The following is a 16621-nucleotide window of genomic DNA, read 5'->3' as shown; positions in this document are numbered from 1 at the left end:
AAATTAAATGTAGCTTAGGGTCAGTTTTGTTTTCTATTTTTGTGTACTTTTGCTTTTCTCCTCAACCACCAGAACGGACACAAATGTTTGTCACCAGTCGGTTGCTAGAAATGGGATTCTCTATGAGACATATCTACTGGGCCATGGAGGCAGCAGGTACTGCTTGCTTTGTGGAGTGTGTCTGATGCCATAAAGTTTTTGCTTCATGTGCTTTCTATTTTAAACATCTGTCCTTCACTGTGTGCGCTGCAGCCTTTTGTCCTTTGTATTTTTTTAAATATTTAAAGTAATTTATTGCATTTTTGAAGTTTTGGATGAACAAAATGCTCACTTCATGTTGGTTTCCAGTGTTAACAAGTGTCAAAATGACAGATGCCATACATAGTGGCAGTGTTTTTTCTGCTTTTCTGCCTCAAATTGTATGAATTATATATATATATATATATTCCCCATTCTCCCTTTTGATCACTTCAATTAGCCCCCCTTCACTTACTGTATCACAAATGTCACGATGCCCCTCATCACACTGTATTTGTTAGAGCAGGTGTTCTGTCTGACCTTTAACAGTCCACGGTAGCATGGTCATCTGGTGGCGATGCCCGACATGAAGTAGCAATGAAAACACGCCATGATTCATCCCGTCTTTTTTGAACACTGACCGTTCAACTTCCATGTGGTCCCTCCCAGATGTAGCAGGTGACTTGGACTCGCAGACCATTGAAGTGTTGGCCAGCTGGATGTTGGAGCACCCCCTGACTGAGGAGCAGCAGGCATCTGAAACACCGAGGCCTGAGGATGCGCCCGAGACCCCGTCCCCGGACGGGCCAGAGACGGTGCAGTGTCCAGAGCGCTCCACAAGTCAACCCAATGAGAGGTCACCGATTTTAGAAACACACTAACATTCCATTTGTCATGCTATCAATGCTATCAAGGTTTGCTGATGGACTAATTTTTATTAACAGTCTGTTGCCAGGGTTAGACTGGATAGAGAGGGAGAACTTCTTAGATGTCCACCTGACCAGGAACAGACCTCCTCCAGCGCGGCTTCGTCGCTCAGGCTCAACTCAGAGGACGTCATTTCGAAGGGCAGGTCAGAATAACAGCTTTGATTCAGAAATTACAGTAAATGTACACTTCATACCTGTGTTACAACTGTAGCGTTAACTTTGACATATAAACAAATATCTGTTAAACCATTGTCAAGTGATTCCACAGCTCCCTGTGTTTCTCAGTATGTTGGTTAGGTGACATTCCTGTGCTGTACACTATTTGATTTATATCACGCAACAGCAGCACTGCGCTATTAAAAGAAGGTGACTGCTAAAAACACATTGAAGCGCCAATATAAAGTGAACTCTGCTTCTCAAAAAAACCCGGGCCATTTTTTGTCCCTCCTGTCCCCTGCGTTGTTGATTTTCAGATAAAGGATGCAGCTTGAAATCATACCTAAATAATTGAAACAAATATCCATGCTTCTTTTTCCTGATATACAGTATATTATTTGAAAAATGATTGTTTTCACTGGATATATTGATTTCCTCTGAAACATACGTTCTCTTTCTAGACCTGCCATCACCAAACCCACTCCCACAGTTGTACCCGCAGCACACAGTCGTCAGCGAGTGGCCTGAGCAGGTAGAGTTTCATCCTTATTCTGCTGAGGAGGAGTCAGAGTTGGGCTACATGGATGACCCATACCACGAGGAAACATATGAGGACCTGCTCACTCCCTCTTTCTTCAACTTGGAGAGAGACACGCTCCAGATAGTAGAGGTGATGCACACATATCATCGCTATGGCTGCAGCACATAATATTTGATGTTTTATGATGAATATGCGCATGTCTTGACTGGCTTTGCTCTCATTCTTCCCGGTTGCTCATATTCTGTTTGCTTCTTGCCCTTTAAATTCTAAATAATTGAATCCATCTCATTCCGTCACTCTCATTTTAGACCGGAGAAGAACACAGTCAGATGGTGAAGTGTGAACTGTGCAACACCCTCACGCTGCAATTTAACAATCATATAAAGCGGCGTCACCCAGGTTGCGGGCAGAGTGCTGCGCGAAAGGGTTACGACAGCACCGGGGCCTACGTGGATGTGTGGTTCAAAGGGGAATGTGGCTCCAACTTTCCGTTCTACCTCCTCTGCAGCTCCTGCAGGGAAAAGTATCTGGCTGCAAACCTAAGCGACACAAATTCTAAGTATGAAAGGTAAAGGTGTTGTACATCATTCATATCATATACACTACCGTTCAAAAGTTTGGAGTCACTTAAAATGTCCCTATTTTTTAAGGAAAATCACTTTTTTTCAATTATATAACATTTAATTAATGAGAAATACACTCTATACATTGTTAATGTGGTAAATTACTATTCTAGCTGCAAAGGTCTGGTTTTTAATGGAATATGTACATAGGTGTATAGAGGCCCATTTCAATCAACCATCTCTCCAGTGTTGTAATGGTACATTGTGTTTGCTAATCGCGTTAGAAGGCTATTGGATGATTAGGAAAAACTTGAAAACCCTTGTGCAATGATGTTGGCACAGTTGAAAACAGTTTTGCTGGTTCTTTGACGAAAGGGTAAAATTATAATTTTGAATGTCTGCTATATTTTCTATTCATTTTGCAACTCTTTTGATGAATAAATGTGTGACTTTTAATGAAAAAATTGTATCAATGACCCCAAACTTTTGAATGGTAGTGTAGCAACTAATTAAAACACCTTGAGCTGATTTAGTACTGACCCATACTTTTATAGAAATGTGCTTATGTATATGGTCACAGTATGTTACATATCATCTTTGATTGGTTTGTCTTTCTTTTGCTTTTAGGATTAAAGGTCTGACATCTGATTTGATAGGCCAGTTGGACAGCACATCTGATGGTAGGGAAGGATATTTTTACTCTACAATAGAGGTCGGATAAATCAATTTGTTCAAATGGTGCCGCTCTTTCTTCAGATGATTGGGAAATAAGCCACCAAGAGTGTGACACAGACAAGCTGACTGGACTGGAGGACATTGGGCTCCTGCTGAGACCTCTGGGTCTGACTGAAAAGAAGCTGGTGCCAGACCCCATTGTTTTCACTGAACCAGATCCACTCGGCGCCCGGGTTTACAGCTCAGCTGACCCAGCGAGAGTAGTACCTCCAAAAGGTATTAATGAGTGTTAATTATAGTAGGTTGCTGTGGTCTGGAGTTCTAATGTCTTAAAATGTGATATTTGGAAATAATATTAAGGATTTCAACCAAATTCCATTTGAATTATGTGTGGTATGTAAAAAAAAAAACTGCAGATCATCATCTATAATTCTATAGACTTAAAATGCTGGTTTGGCGACATTTTACTCAGGGGTTAATCATCCTTCTTTTCCTGCTGAAATGAATGTTTCTTTGACTTTGTTTTTTATTGAAAGATTTAGCTTTGTGTAACACACACCCACATTCCCTCTGTGCTTGTTAGCAGTATCGACAATCCATCCACAGTTAAACTGACTGCAGCATAGTGAGTCAGTAGTCATTTATCATAGCTGGGCTAACAGTATGTGCCAGAGATCCAGCATAGTGTTGTTGTTTTTTTACCCATACATTCCCCCATTTACTGTCAGAGTGCTTCTGATAAATGCTGTTTTGTTTCTTTCCCCACCAGGAAATGTCCTCGTAGAGCAGAAGACGTGTCTGAGCCTTGGACAGCAGGCGGTATCACTGAGAGACTCTCACGATAGACTGAAAGCTTTGAGAAGAGTCACCTCTACAGCCCAGATTCTCTTAGCTTACAACATGGTGATGAGAGCACTGTCTCAGACGGCCTCTAGGTACAGTGTGTTGGAACAGAATATATCTCAATATTGTTGTTTTTAAAGATTACATTTTTTATTCAGTGTGTTTTCAAGGTTCATTTTCTTCTGCTCTCCTCCAGTGCCTCAGTTTGCAGCCAGTCTAATGGATTGGAGTCCTTGGGTCTGGCAGATATTCGTATCCTGGTGCGACTGATGACCCTAGCAGCAGGGGGCAGGGCGCACACCTGTGTGGACAGACAGTCAGGTGTGAAAGGCCTGGGGACAGAGCGAAACAACTTCACTTGCCTCAGCTTCCTAACCTCGGCCATAGGCAGTGTGGTTTCCCACAGCTCTACTGCTTACAGGCAGCTCGTCGAGATATGCACTCAGGTCAGTTTTCTTTGGTCAATTCACCATTTATAAACACTCTATGTACAAGAGTTACAGTATATCACTTAATTGGTTAATTAATAATCATAGTGTATCATATTAAATATTACTAGATAAAACTGTTTTTAATAAACTTTAAACTATATTAAATATTAAAATAATAATACTTTAGATCATCATTAACTAGGTGCAACATATAAGGGCTAGCATGCTACATATATGCATGCTTTATTAGTAATCATTAAGCACATGCAGCATTAACACTTTATTCTACCTCTATTAGAATAGATTCCTGCATAAAGTGTTAATACGTGCTTAATATTTACTAATTAGGGGCTAGTATGCTACTTATATGCATGTTAGTAAGCACCTAGTTAATAGTGAATAATATGGGATATATATATATATATATAATATATTTATATATAGGGAACATATATTATATGAAGACGTATATGTTCCCGAATCTAAAGTGTCACCAAAATGTGATATCCTTTTAATGTTGCTGCCTGTAGAACCTAATGGCTGCAGCTACGGGGGTGAACATCGGTGCCATGAGTGATTCACAGCAGAGAGGTTCTCTGAGCTCTCGTACATCAGCTGCTGCACAGCCGCAGAGAGACTGCAGTGACCAGACGCCGCCAACGTTCCTGGTCACACAAAGTCTGGTGTCCCTGCTGACTGAGAAGGGTGTTCACTGCTCCAGCCCAGACAAGGCTGAACATGAGGGGAATGGTGAGGAGAAGCTCTTTTTTCCTCTGTTGTTTTATTAAGTGCAATTATTATCTATCTATCTTTTAATTATTTTTGCTCATGTCTGTTTAACATAGATGCAGGAAACCATACGGGGTCTTCTTCCTCATCCTTGCCTCCTTCCCCCTTACCTCTCATGAGCTCCAGGGTCAGTCCCCTGGAGCTGGCTAATGCGTTGGCAGCGTGTGTTCTGTCAGCCAGGCTGACCAGTGTGCACCGCCACTGGGCAGCGCAGCAGCTGGTCCAGGCCTTGGCTGCCACAGGAAGAGACGTACCTAATCGTCCCCAAACTTACAGTGACCTGGCTGGTGATTTACGCAAATGTCCTCTCAAGAGGCTGGAAGGACATTACAACAAGGTGAGGGACAGTCACGTCAGTAGAGTTTATGTGAACAGTCTGCGTTATGAAAATGCTGGTTCAGAGCCACTATATTTTTTGGGATTTTCTGCCTGTCTTAGTTTTGAAAATAAGTATGTCAGTAGCAACTCCAGGGAATTTGTAATTTATTGACGTGTGAGGCGGTCATTTCAGTTTCGCAAGGCCTTTGTCAGGAGTACAGGATGAAATATTTCTGAACTGTGTGTATTATCAGAGCTAAAAGAAACTGATTTATTATGAGGATGTGAAAAGTTGTCAAATATTCCCTGCGTTATTTACCTTCTTTGCAGGTGGCCAGCTGTTACTGGAGTAGTGAGCAGAATCTGCTGGCTACATGCTCTCAGGACAAGGTGGTGCAACTATGGAGCATCAGCCAGCACGCAGCAGAATTACAGACCACCTTCTCCTGTATTACAAGGTTATTTCAGCCCAAATCAGTGTTGTTTTGATGCTAATTTGTAAAAGCACATATTCCATTATCTATCCAAACTTGTCTTTATTGTAGGAAAAGTAAATATCAATAATATTAAATTTAGAAAATCCCAAATTGTTGGCTGTGCTGCACATTTAGCTTGATTTTATTTAAGTTGATAGTTTCTATTGACTAGACACACAGATTGGTTGCTCTCAGAGAAACTGGATGTCAACTCTAGTTTTTTTTATTTTGTTTTTCCTCCCTTTGACTCTCCAGTAAGACGGACAGATCCAACAGTGAGATGTCAGGTCGGTGTCATCACATGTCTCCTGTCTGCTGGAGCACAGGGGGAAACTTCCTGGCTGCCCCTGAAAACAAACACATCAACATCATGAGCATCAAGGGTAAATCTGTCTTTTGACTCATCTAAGATTTATGTGTTTTATCACAGCTGCTAATATAAGAAATGTTCAATTGTTATCATCATGAAATCTTACTGAAGCACCTTAACCATTGCCAGGCATGTGTTTCACAATTACAATAATAGTCACTAACATTTCAATTTCCTGCCTCTTTCCAGGCTCCCACTGTCATGTGGAGGCTCAGGTGTCCCGGGTCACGGCCCTTTGCTGGGCTCAGACCTTCAGCTTGTGGGTTCTTGAACAGCCTGCCGGAAATAAGAAGAGACCCGCCGAAAGCCTGTTAGTGGGTCGGCTGGATGGTTCACTCTGTTGGCTGCAGGTCACAATGCAGGAAATAGATTTGCAAGTGAAGAGCACTGAACTCAATTCCTGCCGCAGAAATGAAGGTGAGGAGGCTGTTACACGCACTAGCAGAATGATATGGGGGTTGTCAAGGAAATGCACATTTCACATTTATATTCATGTCAATGTAATGGGAGGCATTTGACATGTTCCAGGTGTAACTGATAACAATGGCTCTGCTCAGCACCCTGAGCGCACCTGTGCTTTTTTCTACATACCTTTTCTACAGATGTGTTTAAATAGACTTATTTCTGAAATATTTAGACTTATAGGAATTGTTCAGCTTTTTGTAAAACACTACAATTCCCTTTTTGTTAGATGAGGTTGATGCTACTTTCATATCTGTACATTAAATATGAAGCCAGACTCAGCAACTGAGTAGTGTAGCTGAGCATAAAGTCTGGAGGGGAATGGAGGGGAAATTATTTACTGACTGTGTCCAAAATAAACAGGCTTATTGGCACTTTTAAAGCTTACATATTAACTTGTCTTGTTTGTTTACCCTTTACACTAACTGTATACAAACTGTAAATAAAGTGTAAACATGACAAGTGGGGATTTTGGCCAGAGCCAGGCGAGTTGCTTTTAGTCTTCATTCTTAAATAAGTCAGTCTTGGCTTCTGGCTCTTGCATCCAAATTTAGTGAATTAACCCGAGAGTAATATAAATCTTCTCATCTCCTCTTGGCAAGTAAATGTGCATTCTTACAAGTTTTTTTTATGTTTCAAAGATCGTTAATCTCCCCAATAATTTCTTCTAGCCCCACAATGTGTTTCCTGGCACAGTGAGGACAAGCCATTTGCAGTGGGCTATTCCAATGGAAAGATCCTTTTGGCCACAACTGACACATACGAGAATGAGCAGCCTGTCGTGCTGTCTGTCTTCCAGGTTTGGCTGCAAACTTTATTTCTAAATCATTGCAACTAGTCGAAGAACTTAAATGTACAGTGTGTAAAATGTAGGCCAAATTATTTCCAGTTACCAGAAATTAAAGATAACATAACAATGCTTAATTTTATCCAAGTGTACAATCACTTTTTGACAATTTTATGAATTGTTGTTTTTCATTACTTCAGAATGAGTCTTTAAGATATCACAATATACATTTTGGACCATCATGATTTTACATTATCCTACAAAGTTTTTGAGTTTTGATACTCGCATACACACTTCTACATAATGAATGTTGCTAAATGTGTTACACACTGTGCCTTTAAGACTGACTTCTCTTTTTCTCCCTACAGGACAGCGTGACCTCTTTAAAATGGGACCCTACAGGACACCTGCTGCTCTGTTTCGGGAGGTCAGAGGTCACAAAGATCCTTGGACGCTCTGGAGGCACCTGGGTGACGCTGCACTCCCTCGTTCACAGCAGCTCTGTTAACATAGCTGAATGGTGTCCGCTCGCAGGCAGAGCACCTGATCCCAGGCTCATGATGGCTGTGTGAGTTCCCGTAACTCATTCTTCGCTTCTGTGAATATTCTGCCTCTTTTTCCTCACTAGGAGAAACATCTAAGAATGTGTGACATCTAATGGTTAGACAGTAGAATGTCATAAACCTCTTGCTTTCTCAAGCACGTCAGAGAACTACGGTGGCCTTTATTTACTGCACTAAGCTTCAAATGCACACACTGGTTGACTTGCCATTCAGGCTGCTGTATAAACATGGTAGAACAAAATATTAACAATTTATAAAGCAAGCTCCCATTAAGTACAAAAGTACACTCGCTTATTTTAAGGCTAAAAAAGCACTTATACACTTATACTAACAGTTTTTTTTCTTGTCTTTGTTTCTGTAGGGGCTGTCAGAATGGCTCTGTGTATGTCTGGACTTTGCCACAAGGGGGCACTGCTGTGTCTTTGTACAACATACTGAACAACTCATCAAGCCAAGATAAAGACAGTGATGTCAAGGTCAGATGGGCTGTGCTGCTGGGTGTTTCTTCTGCACTGTAATCTTGAAATTGATGAAAAGGTTTTATGCAACAGTCTTTCATAGCTATTTCAGCTCATTAAATCAACTGTTTCTGCACCTTTTATTTATTGCAGGACAGTGCAAAGTGTGTGTTTGTTCTCCATGGACACATCACAGCAGTGAAGTCATTATCATTTTGCTCCAGTGGTCTGACTCTGGTTTCTGGAGGGATAGGGGGACTGCTCAACATCTGGTCCTTACAGGTCAGAGAAAAATGTGTGTTGTATTTTACAATGTCATTGTAAAAAGCAAATGTTTACAAGTCTGAGATTCGAATCCTTATGTCTCATTCAGGATGGTTCAGTCTTACAGACTGTAACAGGTTTGGGTTCAGTCGTCAGTACTACCTGGATACCAAACTTGGGTGTTGCCGCCTGCTTTGGAAGGTCAAAGGTAATTAGGATAACATGCATTTAAACTAAACTTTAAAGAAATAGATCAACATACTTGTCTGCATCCAGAAAATTATACTTGTGTACATCTATTGCTACGAATCTACAATTGAAAGATGTGTTTGTGAGCTTTAGAAATGCTAAGGAAGCTTAGCTCACCTTCTCTTGGTTCTCTCGTCATATTTATTACACAGATATGATTGCTATCCACCTAAAAAAAAACAACAACAACATTTTTAATGTAGCCATGATATCAACACGTTTGCCTTGATACTACTGTAAAACTAAAGTTTTGCTTATGTAACTTACCTCTCGATGTTCTGCCGTTGTTTCATTAACAGGATGTTTTGCTGATTTGCTGCAACCCTGACTGGATCAGTCAAAATCACGTCCTTCCTTCCTGCCGAATGGTTCTCAGAAGCCAGAACATCCTGGGTCTAAATCGTGCGCCGTGTTTGGCTGTGTTCCTGGAGAGGCTGCCTTTGCTGTTGCAGGAGCAGTTCAACCATGAGCGGGTCATTAACGCAACTACGTGTTGAAAGCAGTTTATTTTACATCTGTGTGATTTGATTAATTCTGCGGACACCTTCTGTTATTTGATTTATTTTAATTATTTTAGCAGCAACAAAACCAAAACCAAAATATTTCACAACTCCTTTATATAATCAATGTTTAAGTCAATGCTTGGTCTTTATTTAAAATCCCTTCTGTGCACACAGACCCACGTTGCAGCAGGCGATCAGCTCGTCCACAGTGCCTTCCTCCAGAGTCTGGCCTCCTTGGCGGTTGGTTTGTCCTTAGAGAAACACCTGTGCCGTTTCCCACACCCTCCTCATCACACCGGCACTGACGCCAGCTCCTGCCCTTCAGAGTGGAGCTGGCTCACCACCTACGCCATTACTGTGCGCAGTGCTGAGGCTATTGCCAGTGGCACCGCATTCCCAGAGTCTTTCATCGTTTCAGAGTTTCAGGAGGTGGAAGCCAGCGAAAGCATCAAGGCACTGGTGAATAGCTGTATATATACTTCACGAATCTGGAACAAAGTTTCCCTGGTGTAGACATCTACTGAGACTCTTCTTTCTTTCAGGACAATAGCAAGTGGAGTTTCCGGATGGATGAACAGCTGATGTCTTGGGCAACCACTAGACCCGAGGTAGCAGCTTGTGTCATATTTAACGCTCTTCTTAAATCTTCTTCAGTGTTTGCACCAGAACAATCTATTTTGCTAGAGAGCGATTTCCAATTCACCTGCTGTGTTTGTTAGGACTGGCAACAAGGGGGTAAGAGTGAGGTTTACCTGTGGGGGAATGGACGTTATGGACAGCTGGCAGGAATGGGAACCAACCTCATGATGCCAACTCTTGCACCTACTCTATCACAGACACAACAGGTAGCAGCTTTTTCACTCAGGACACAGCATTTGTCCTACATCGCTGTTGTTTTCTAAAATGTTTCTGTGTTTTTCATTGTCATCCAGGTTGTGTGTGGTCAGAACTGTACCTTTCTGGTCCAGTCCAATGGGACTGTGTTAGCTGTCGGGGAAGGACAATATGGCAGACTGGGTCTGGGGAATTCCGACGATCTCTATGTGCCCACTGTTATTTTTGCTTTTCAAGGTACAGTATTTTTCAAAGAGCTTAGCAAACTATGTCAGAGTTTTAGATTTGTATGTTTCACATTCCTTGCATCGCATCCAATATATATATATTTTTTTCCCCACAGCATAAAGCACAGAGCTTCTCCTTTACTTTTTACTGACTTCTTTATTTGTGGGCAGGGTATGTGGTGACTCAGCTGGTGACATCATGCGGATCAGATGGACACTCCATGGCCTTGACTGAGACGGGGGAGGTGTTCAGTTGGGGTGACGGAGATTTTGGAAAACTGGGGCACGGCAACAGTGAAAGGCAGAGAAGACCCAAACAGATTGAGGCCTTACAAGGAGAAGAGGTCGTTCAGGTGAAGCAAACATCTGCTCGCTATTTCCTATGTTTTTACTTGTTTGAAGCATCTAGGAAGTTATTGGTAATTCAATAATGACATGTTTTATTCTGTCATCCTGTCGATATAGTCTTACATATGCTGATGGTTGTTTGTGTGCAGTGTCTTTCCTCAAATAAACAAGTTAAAATTGAAGTAAATCTTGTTTTTCTTCTCCTCGTAGCTGTCTTGTGGTTTCCGTCACTCAGCTGTGGTAACAGCAGATGGGAAACTGTTCACCTTTGGCAGCGGTGAATCTGGCCGCCTTGGTCAGCGGTCAACATCCAACAAGATGCTGCCTGAACGAGTGGCAGCGTTAGAGGGATACCACGTGGGGCAGGTATAGAATAGAGCGTATTTTTTAGTATCCACTGTGGAAAAAATAATAGAATACATTGACATTCTTACTGCAGAAACTTGACCTGTTGACTTTTCTCAGGTGTCCTGTGGTCTCAACCACACTCTGGTGCTTTCCCTTGACGGCATGGTTGTGTGGGCATTCGGAGATGGGGATTATGGCAAATTAGGAACTGGTTCCTCTACAGCAAAGTACTATCCCCAGGTAAGATTGTTTACATTACCTTACCTTACCTTGTATTTCCCCTCCTATGTATTTACAGGTGCTTCTACATTATGCTGTAGTTGAAATGTGACATTTGCTTGTTCATATTTTCAGAAAGTGGAGCAGCTGTGCAACAAGGGAATTAAGAAGGTCAATTGTGGAACTCAGTTTTCTGTTGCGTTGTCCTGCGATGGACACGTTTACACATTTGGACAAGGTACATATCTGCTAAATCTGGATTTGAATAGTAGCAATTTAATTAGCAATATTGTTGAGGTACAACTCCACATTACCCCAGACTGTTCACTTCCTTGTTTAATCCCCTAAAGCTTTTACAATGAACTGTAAATTATTTGTTTGGTAATGTAATAAATGGACATTCCAAAAATATTTTTGCAGTGTAAGAAAGTAGGCTAAGGCCATTGCATTGTTCCGCGATTGCTCATTGTCAGTGTGTTCTACTGAGGCTAACACTTAGCACTGACCCATTTATTGTTTTACTAAATATTAAATTGTTTTTTCATTTTGAGAAAGATGTGTCACTGATATGAAAGGAATCTACAATATGTACAACTGTTTTAATTAACCAACAAAGTCATTTAGCCTGATTGTGTATCTTACCTTCTCTCTTGTCATTCATCAGAACGTCTGATCGGTCTGCCCGACTCCATGCTGAAGAACAAATCCTGCCCCCAGGTGGTGCCGTCACTGGAAGGATTGTTCATAGAAGACGTAGCTGTGGGCTGTGAACATGTCCTTGCCCTGTCCTCCACTGGGGATGTCTACGCCTGGGGCTGCAACAGTGAGGGACAGGTAACCAACATGCTCTAATATAAATGAGTACATATTGGGAATGTAAAGTACTCTACAAAGACTGTGAGTGTTTGTGTTTCAGCTCGGTCTTGGTCACACCAACCCAGTGAGGGAGCCCACACTCGTAACAGCCCTTCAGGGAAAAAACATCAGACAGATTTCTGCTGGCCGCTGCCACAGCTCAGCATGGACCACCCCCTCTACCTCGATGAAAAACTCGGGTACAGTCTCGCAACACGTGTGAACAAGCAAATGAATCTATTGTCCATGAAAGACAACAAGCATGAAACCTCATTTCATCTCCAGGTGGCTCTGGGAATTTCCAGCTTGGCCTTCCTCAGTCAGTACCTCCTCAGTACAACACCCTGAAAGACTGCAGTCCTGATGTCCTCAGCATGCGCCTTAGAGTTCTTTACCACTTCTCTGATCTCATGTACAAGTCCTGGAGGCTGCTCAACCTGGACACCAAAAATCCGGTAATGATTTATCCTATTTTCTCCCCCTTTATGTCTTTATAAAAACAAATGTTAGAGAGGATTGACCACAGACTGGATCTAAAGTGGATGTAGGAGGACTCTGCTGGTTTCAAAAAGAACTCAATTTGAATGGAAGTCTAGGAAAATGAGCCTACTTCTCATTTGACTTACAATATCAGTAACCATGTAAGTAAACATGTGCATATATATATATATATATATATATATATATATATATATATATATATATATATATGTGTATATGTATTTGTGTATATTTATATATATATACATATATATGTGTGTGTGTGTATATATATATATATATATATGTGTATGTGTGTATATATACACACACACACAGTCTATGGACAAACCAGAAATTATTTCTGATAATCACCTCCCTCCTGCTGTGTTGCCCTATTCCTGCTGCGCTGTCGTTTTTTTTTCTCTGTGCGCTCCCTCAATCACTTCCTCTTGTTCAGGTGTCTACTTCACGCTACAGTTCAGGGACGGCAGCCATCATCCGGGGCGAGCTCCGAGGTCTGCTATCACCCAAGGTCAACACTCTTCCTCTAGTGCGCTGTATCGGCAGAACAATGACCCAGGGCAAAACATATGGGCCACAGATCACTGTGAAGCGGATTTCCACAAGGTAACTGTCAGTCAGGTGAAAACATCCATCCATCTGTGCCATAGGAAAAGAAAAAAAAAGAAAAAGGTGGCCAAAACAACCAATGCCTGTTATTAGCAATCCAAGACTTCTATTGCTATTCTAATGCTGTTGATTGCAGCTGTTTGTTTTAAACCTGTGAGTATGTTTATGTCATATTTTCACTGAGGTATAAAATCTCCTCTAATGATCAACTTCACAGAGGGCGTTCGAGCAAGCCCATCTTTGTGCAGATTGCAAAACAGGTAGTGAGCTTGAATCCTCTGGAGCTTCGGTTGCCATCGCGAGCCTGGAAAGTAAAGCTTGTTGGTGAGGGAGCTGATGATGCTGGTGGAGTGTTTGATGACACCATCACTGAAATGTGCCAGGTATGTTGGAAACCATACAGAAAAGTCATAAGAGTGATTTGAAAAAGCATTGCGACTGTTCTACTTTACGTAAACTGATGACATGTTTTCATCAGGAGTTGCAGTCTGGTGTGGTGGATCTTCTGATTCATACGCCTAACAGCTTTGCAGATGTTGGCAGTAACACTGACAGGTGCAGATCGAGTGTCTTCTTTTGATCAAGCACTAACACTGCATAATGCCTTAGTTTCACAGATTATCAAATGTTGGTATTTGCATGTGTGTATCCCTATAGGTTCCTGCTGAACCCAGCAGGACTGTCCGAGGATCACGTCGTCCAGTTTCGCTTCTTGGGTATTCTTATGGCCGTGGCCATTCGCACCAAAAAGCCTCTGGACTTGCATCTCGCTCCTTGGGTGTGGAAACAACTCTGCTCAATGCCGCTGGGAGGGCCCGACCTTGAGGAGGTTGACTTGCTCACCTACCGCACTCTCCAAGGCATCCTGCATCTGGAGAATAGTGGAATCACAGAGGATAATTTCCATGTGGTGAGAGCTCCTTATTAATTCCCTAGATCTTAAACTTAATAAATAAATAAGACATTTAAGTGATAATTTGTTGATGATATCCTTTCTGTTCTGCCAAGATGATTCCCCTGGACTCATTCATGGCTCACAGTGCTGATGGAAGGTTGGTACCTGTGGTTCCTGGGGGTCAGAACGTTTCTTTAACTTTTGCCAACCGGACTGAATATGTGGAGAGAGCTCTGGACTACAGGCTGCATGAGATGGATTCACAGGTAGGTATTTAGCTGTAAAATACAGTACAAGTACAAAAAAACAGCATCTGATACAATTGAGAAATGTGAGACATAAAAGTAAATTAAAACACACAAATAGACAAGAAGGCACAAGAACATTACTTTTTTCCATATTCACACATTAGCAAATGACAGTGGGGGTATGGCGAAGATGCAAGGAGTATGGGTAGTGAAAATGGATGAGTTTATATACCTGGGATTAACCATCTAAAGTGGCACAGGGGTGATGTGGGACAGAAGTGAAAGAGAAGATCTATAAGATGTTAGTCAGACCTGCTATTATGTGTTGCCTGAAGTCTGAAAGACAGGAAGCAGAAGTGGTGGTGGCAGAGCTGTAGATGCTGAGGTTTGAGTAGCCGAGATGGACAGGATTAGAAATTAGCATATTCGAGGGACAGCTCATGTTGAGCGGTTTAAAAGTAAAGGGAGAGAGGCAAGGTTGAGATGGTTGGGTCATGTGCAGAGGAGAAAATCGTGATTATATTGGACAAAGGATGTTGGAGATGGTGAAGAGGAGGAAGAGGAAGTCCACAGAGAAGGTCCATGGATGTTGTGAAGGAGGACATGAGGACAGTTGGTGTAAACAGAAGAGGGCACAGATGTGATCCTAAAGGGAAGGTGAAAGACGAAAAAGAAGATTTACACATTAGCAAACACTGAGTTGAGTTTGTACTGATGAAATCCATAAAAATACTGCTACTACTCCTCTGAATCCAAACAAACAGACCTTTGGTGTGTCTTTATGTGACCTGAAGCACTTTGTAAACCCTCAGTCTGACCACCAGTTTCCATTAGTGCTGATAGAAGGACTGTTTGTTCCTGTATCTGTTTGGAAGACTCATCAAAGCTGACGTGGTTCTGCTGTGTCCAGGTGGCGGCAGTCAGAGAGGGCATGTCCACCATCATCCCCGTGCCCCTTCTCTCCCTGCTCACAGCGCAGCAGCTGGAACAGCTGGTGTGCGGTCTGCCGGAGGTGTCGGTCGAGATGCTGAAGAAGCTGGTGCGATACCGTGACATCACCGAGAGCCACCAGCTCATTGGCTGGTTCTGGCAGAGCCTCGAGGAGTTCACCAACGAGGAGCGGGTGCTCTTCCTCCGCTTCGTCTCTGGCCGGTCCAGGTTGCCTTCCAACCTCGCTGATATCACACAAAAGTTCCAAATCATCAAGGTCGACAGGGTAATGAGCAAGCGTATGAATATCTATTTACAACAATTTAATAAACTGATGTACAACCAATACTAATATTGCCAAAACTAAACCTCTCATCCAGCCCATCAACGGCCTCCCTACTGCTCAGACCTGCTTCTTCCTCCTTCGCCTGCCCCCATACACGAGCCAGGCTGTTCTCGCTGAGCGTTTGCGGTACTCCATCCACAACTGCCCCTCCATCGACATGGACAACTACATGCTGACCCACAACACGGAGCCGGCAGACAGCTCCGACACCGAGGACTGAGGTCAACACAGCGGTCAACACAGTAATGAATGTATCTTCTCCGATGCCATGCACATTATGCACTGAACACAAACTTCTTATTGGCCAAAACCTGTATATGTTTGTCGATTTAGAGATACGTGTAGTTTCTGGTTTCCTGTGCAAGGTGTTGTAATTATCGCAGTGCTTACTATAAATCAAAACAACAGGGATACCGAATAAGATTTAAAAAAATATAATATATATATATATATATATATATATATATACATATATATACATATTTATATATATATATATATATATAAATAGAGGTGATTAAGCCACAGTAAGGAGAGTTAATGTGCCTGTTTGAAAATATGTAATAATTTATTGACCTGTCACTCATAGGCCGTAATATTGTAAAATAAAGAATGTTTAAATACGGATGTTGTTGTGCTGTAGTTATTATAACTTGATTAAAATATCACTTTTTTTATTAAGTATGATCAGTTTATACGTTACTAGATAAATGATTATTATACTGGGCGTACAGTGCATGGTTACTATGACACTGCGTGTATTCATGCTACTGTAATTAAGATCCGAGTTGTTGATTGAATCAGGCAGTAATCTCTTTATGAACTCTTTGTTCATTCACAGAGTCGAGCAAACTAATCCACTT

At 41.9% G+C, this 16621-nt stretch overlaps 1 protein-coding gene across 4 annotated transcripts in view; it reads left to right on the top strand.

The window, feature by feature from the left end:
• Nucleotides 1–16345, top strand: part of LOC310926681 (putative E3 ubiquitin-protein ligase HERC1) — a 38807-nt gene extending 22462 nt beyond the window's left edge. For all 4 annotated transcript variants that reach the window (XM_083888867.1, XM_083888866.1, XM_083888865.1 and 1 more), the window contains exons 43-80: nucleotides 73–156; nucleotides 688–874; nucleotides 963–1090; nucleotides 1565–1773; nucleotides 1953–2212; nucleotides 2835–2887; nucleotides 2964–3158; nucleotides 3652–3817; nucleotides 3922–4171; nucleotides 4687–4906; nucleotides 5002–5282; nucleotides 5594–5721; nucleotides 5995–6122; nucleotides 6299–6526; nucleotides 7243–7370; nucleotides 7727–7926; nucleotides 8283–8397; nucleotides 8533–8661; nucleotides 8753–8851; nucleotides 9192–9365; nucleotides 9570–9854; nucleotides 9938–10003; nucleotides 10115–10240; nucleotides 10328–10466; nucleotides 10628–10809; nucleotides 11015–11170; nucleotides 11270–11392; nucleotides 11507–11609; nucleotides 12036–12205; nucleotides 12288–12426; nucleotides 12512–12681; nucleotides 13167–13336; nucleotides 13557–13722; nucleotides 13818–13894; nucleotides 13997–14249; nucleotides 14348–14500; nucleotides 15393–15698; nucleotides 15793–16345. In XM_083888867.1, the coding sequence (XP_083744993.1) occupies nucleotides 73–156; nucleotides 688–874; nucleotides 963–1090; nucleotides 1565–1773; nucleotides 1953–2212; nucleotides 2835–2887; nucleotides 2964–3158; nucleotides 3652–3817; nucleotides 3922–4171; nucleotides 4687–4906; nucleotides 5002–5282; nucleotides 5594–5721; nucleotides 5995–6122; nucleotides 6299–6526; nucleotides 7243–7370; nucleotides 7727–7926; nucleotides 8283–8397; nucleotides 8533–8661; nucleotides 8753–8851; nucleotides 9192–9365; nucleotides 9570–9854; nucleotides 9938–10003; nucleotides 10115–10240; nucleotides 10328–10466; nucleotides 10628–10809; nucleotides 11015–11170; nucleotides 11270–11392; nucleotides 11507–11609; nucleotides 12036–12205; nucleotides 12288–12426; nucleotides 12512–12681; nucleotides 13167–13336; nucleotides 13557–13722; nucleotides 13818–13894; nucleotides 13997–14249; nucleotides 14348–14500; nucleotides 15393–15698; nucleotides 15793–15978 (6332 nt within the window). In that variant the 3' untranslated portion in view covers nucleotides 15979–16345. The remainder of the gene's footprint in view (nucleotides 1–72; nucleotides 157–687; nucleotides 875–962; nucleotides 1091–1564; nucleotides 1774–1952; nucleotides 2213–2834; nucleotides 2888–2963; nucleotides 3159–3651; nucleotides 3818–3921; nucleotides 4172–4686; nucleotides 4907–5001; nucleotides 5283–5593; nucleotides 5722–5994; nucleotides 6123–6298; nucleotides 6527–7242; nucleotides 7371–7726; nucleotides 7927–8282; nucleotides 8398–8532; nucleotides 8662–8752; nucleotides 8852–9191; nucleotides 9366–9569; nucleotides 9855–9937; nucleotides 10004–10114; nucleotides 10241–10327; nucleotides 10467–10627; nucleotides 10810–11014; nucleotides 11171–11269; nucleotides 11393–11506; nucleotides 11610–12035; nucleotides 12206–12287; nucleotides 12427–12511; nucleotides 12682–13166; nucleotides 13337–13556; nucleotides 13723–13817; nucleotides 13895–13996; nucleotides 14250–14347; nucleotides 14501–15392; nucleotides 15699–15792) is intronic.
• The last annotated feature ends 276 nt before the right edge of the window (nucleotides 16346–16621 follow it).

Source organism: Microchirus variegatus, assembly GCF_963457635.1.
Source record: "Microchirus variegatus genome assembly, chromosome: 1".
NCBI lineage: Eukaryota > Metazoa > Chordata > Actinopteri > Pleuronectiformes > Soleidae > Microchirus > Microchirus variegatus.
This window is presented reverse-complemented; position numbering and strand designations above follow the sequence as displayed.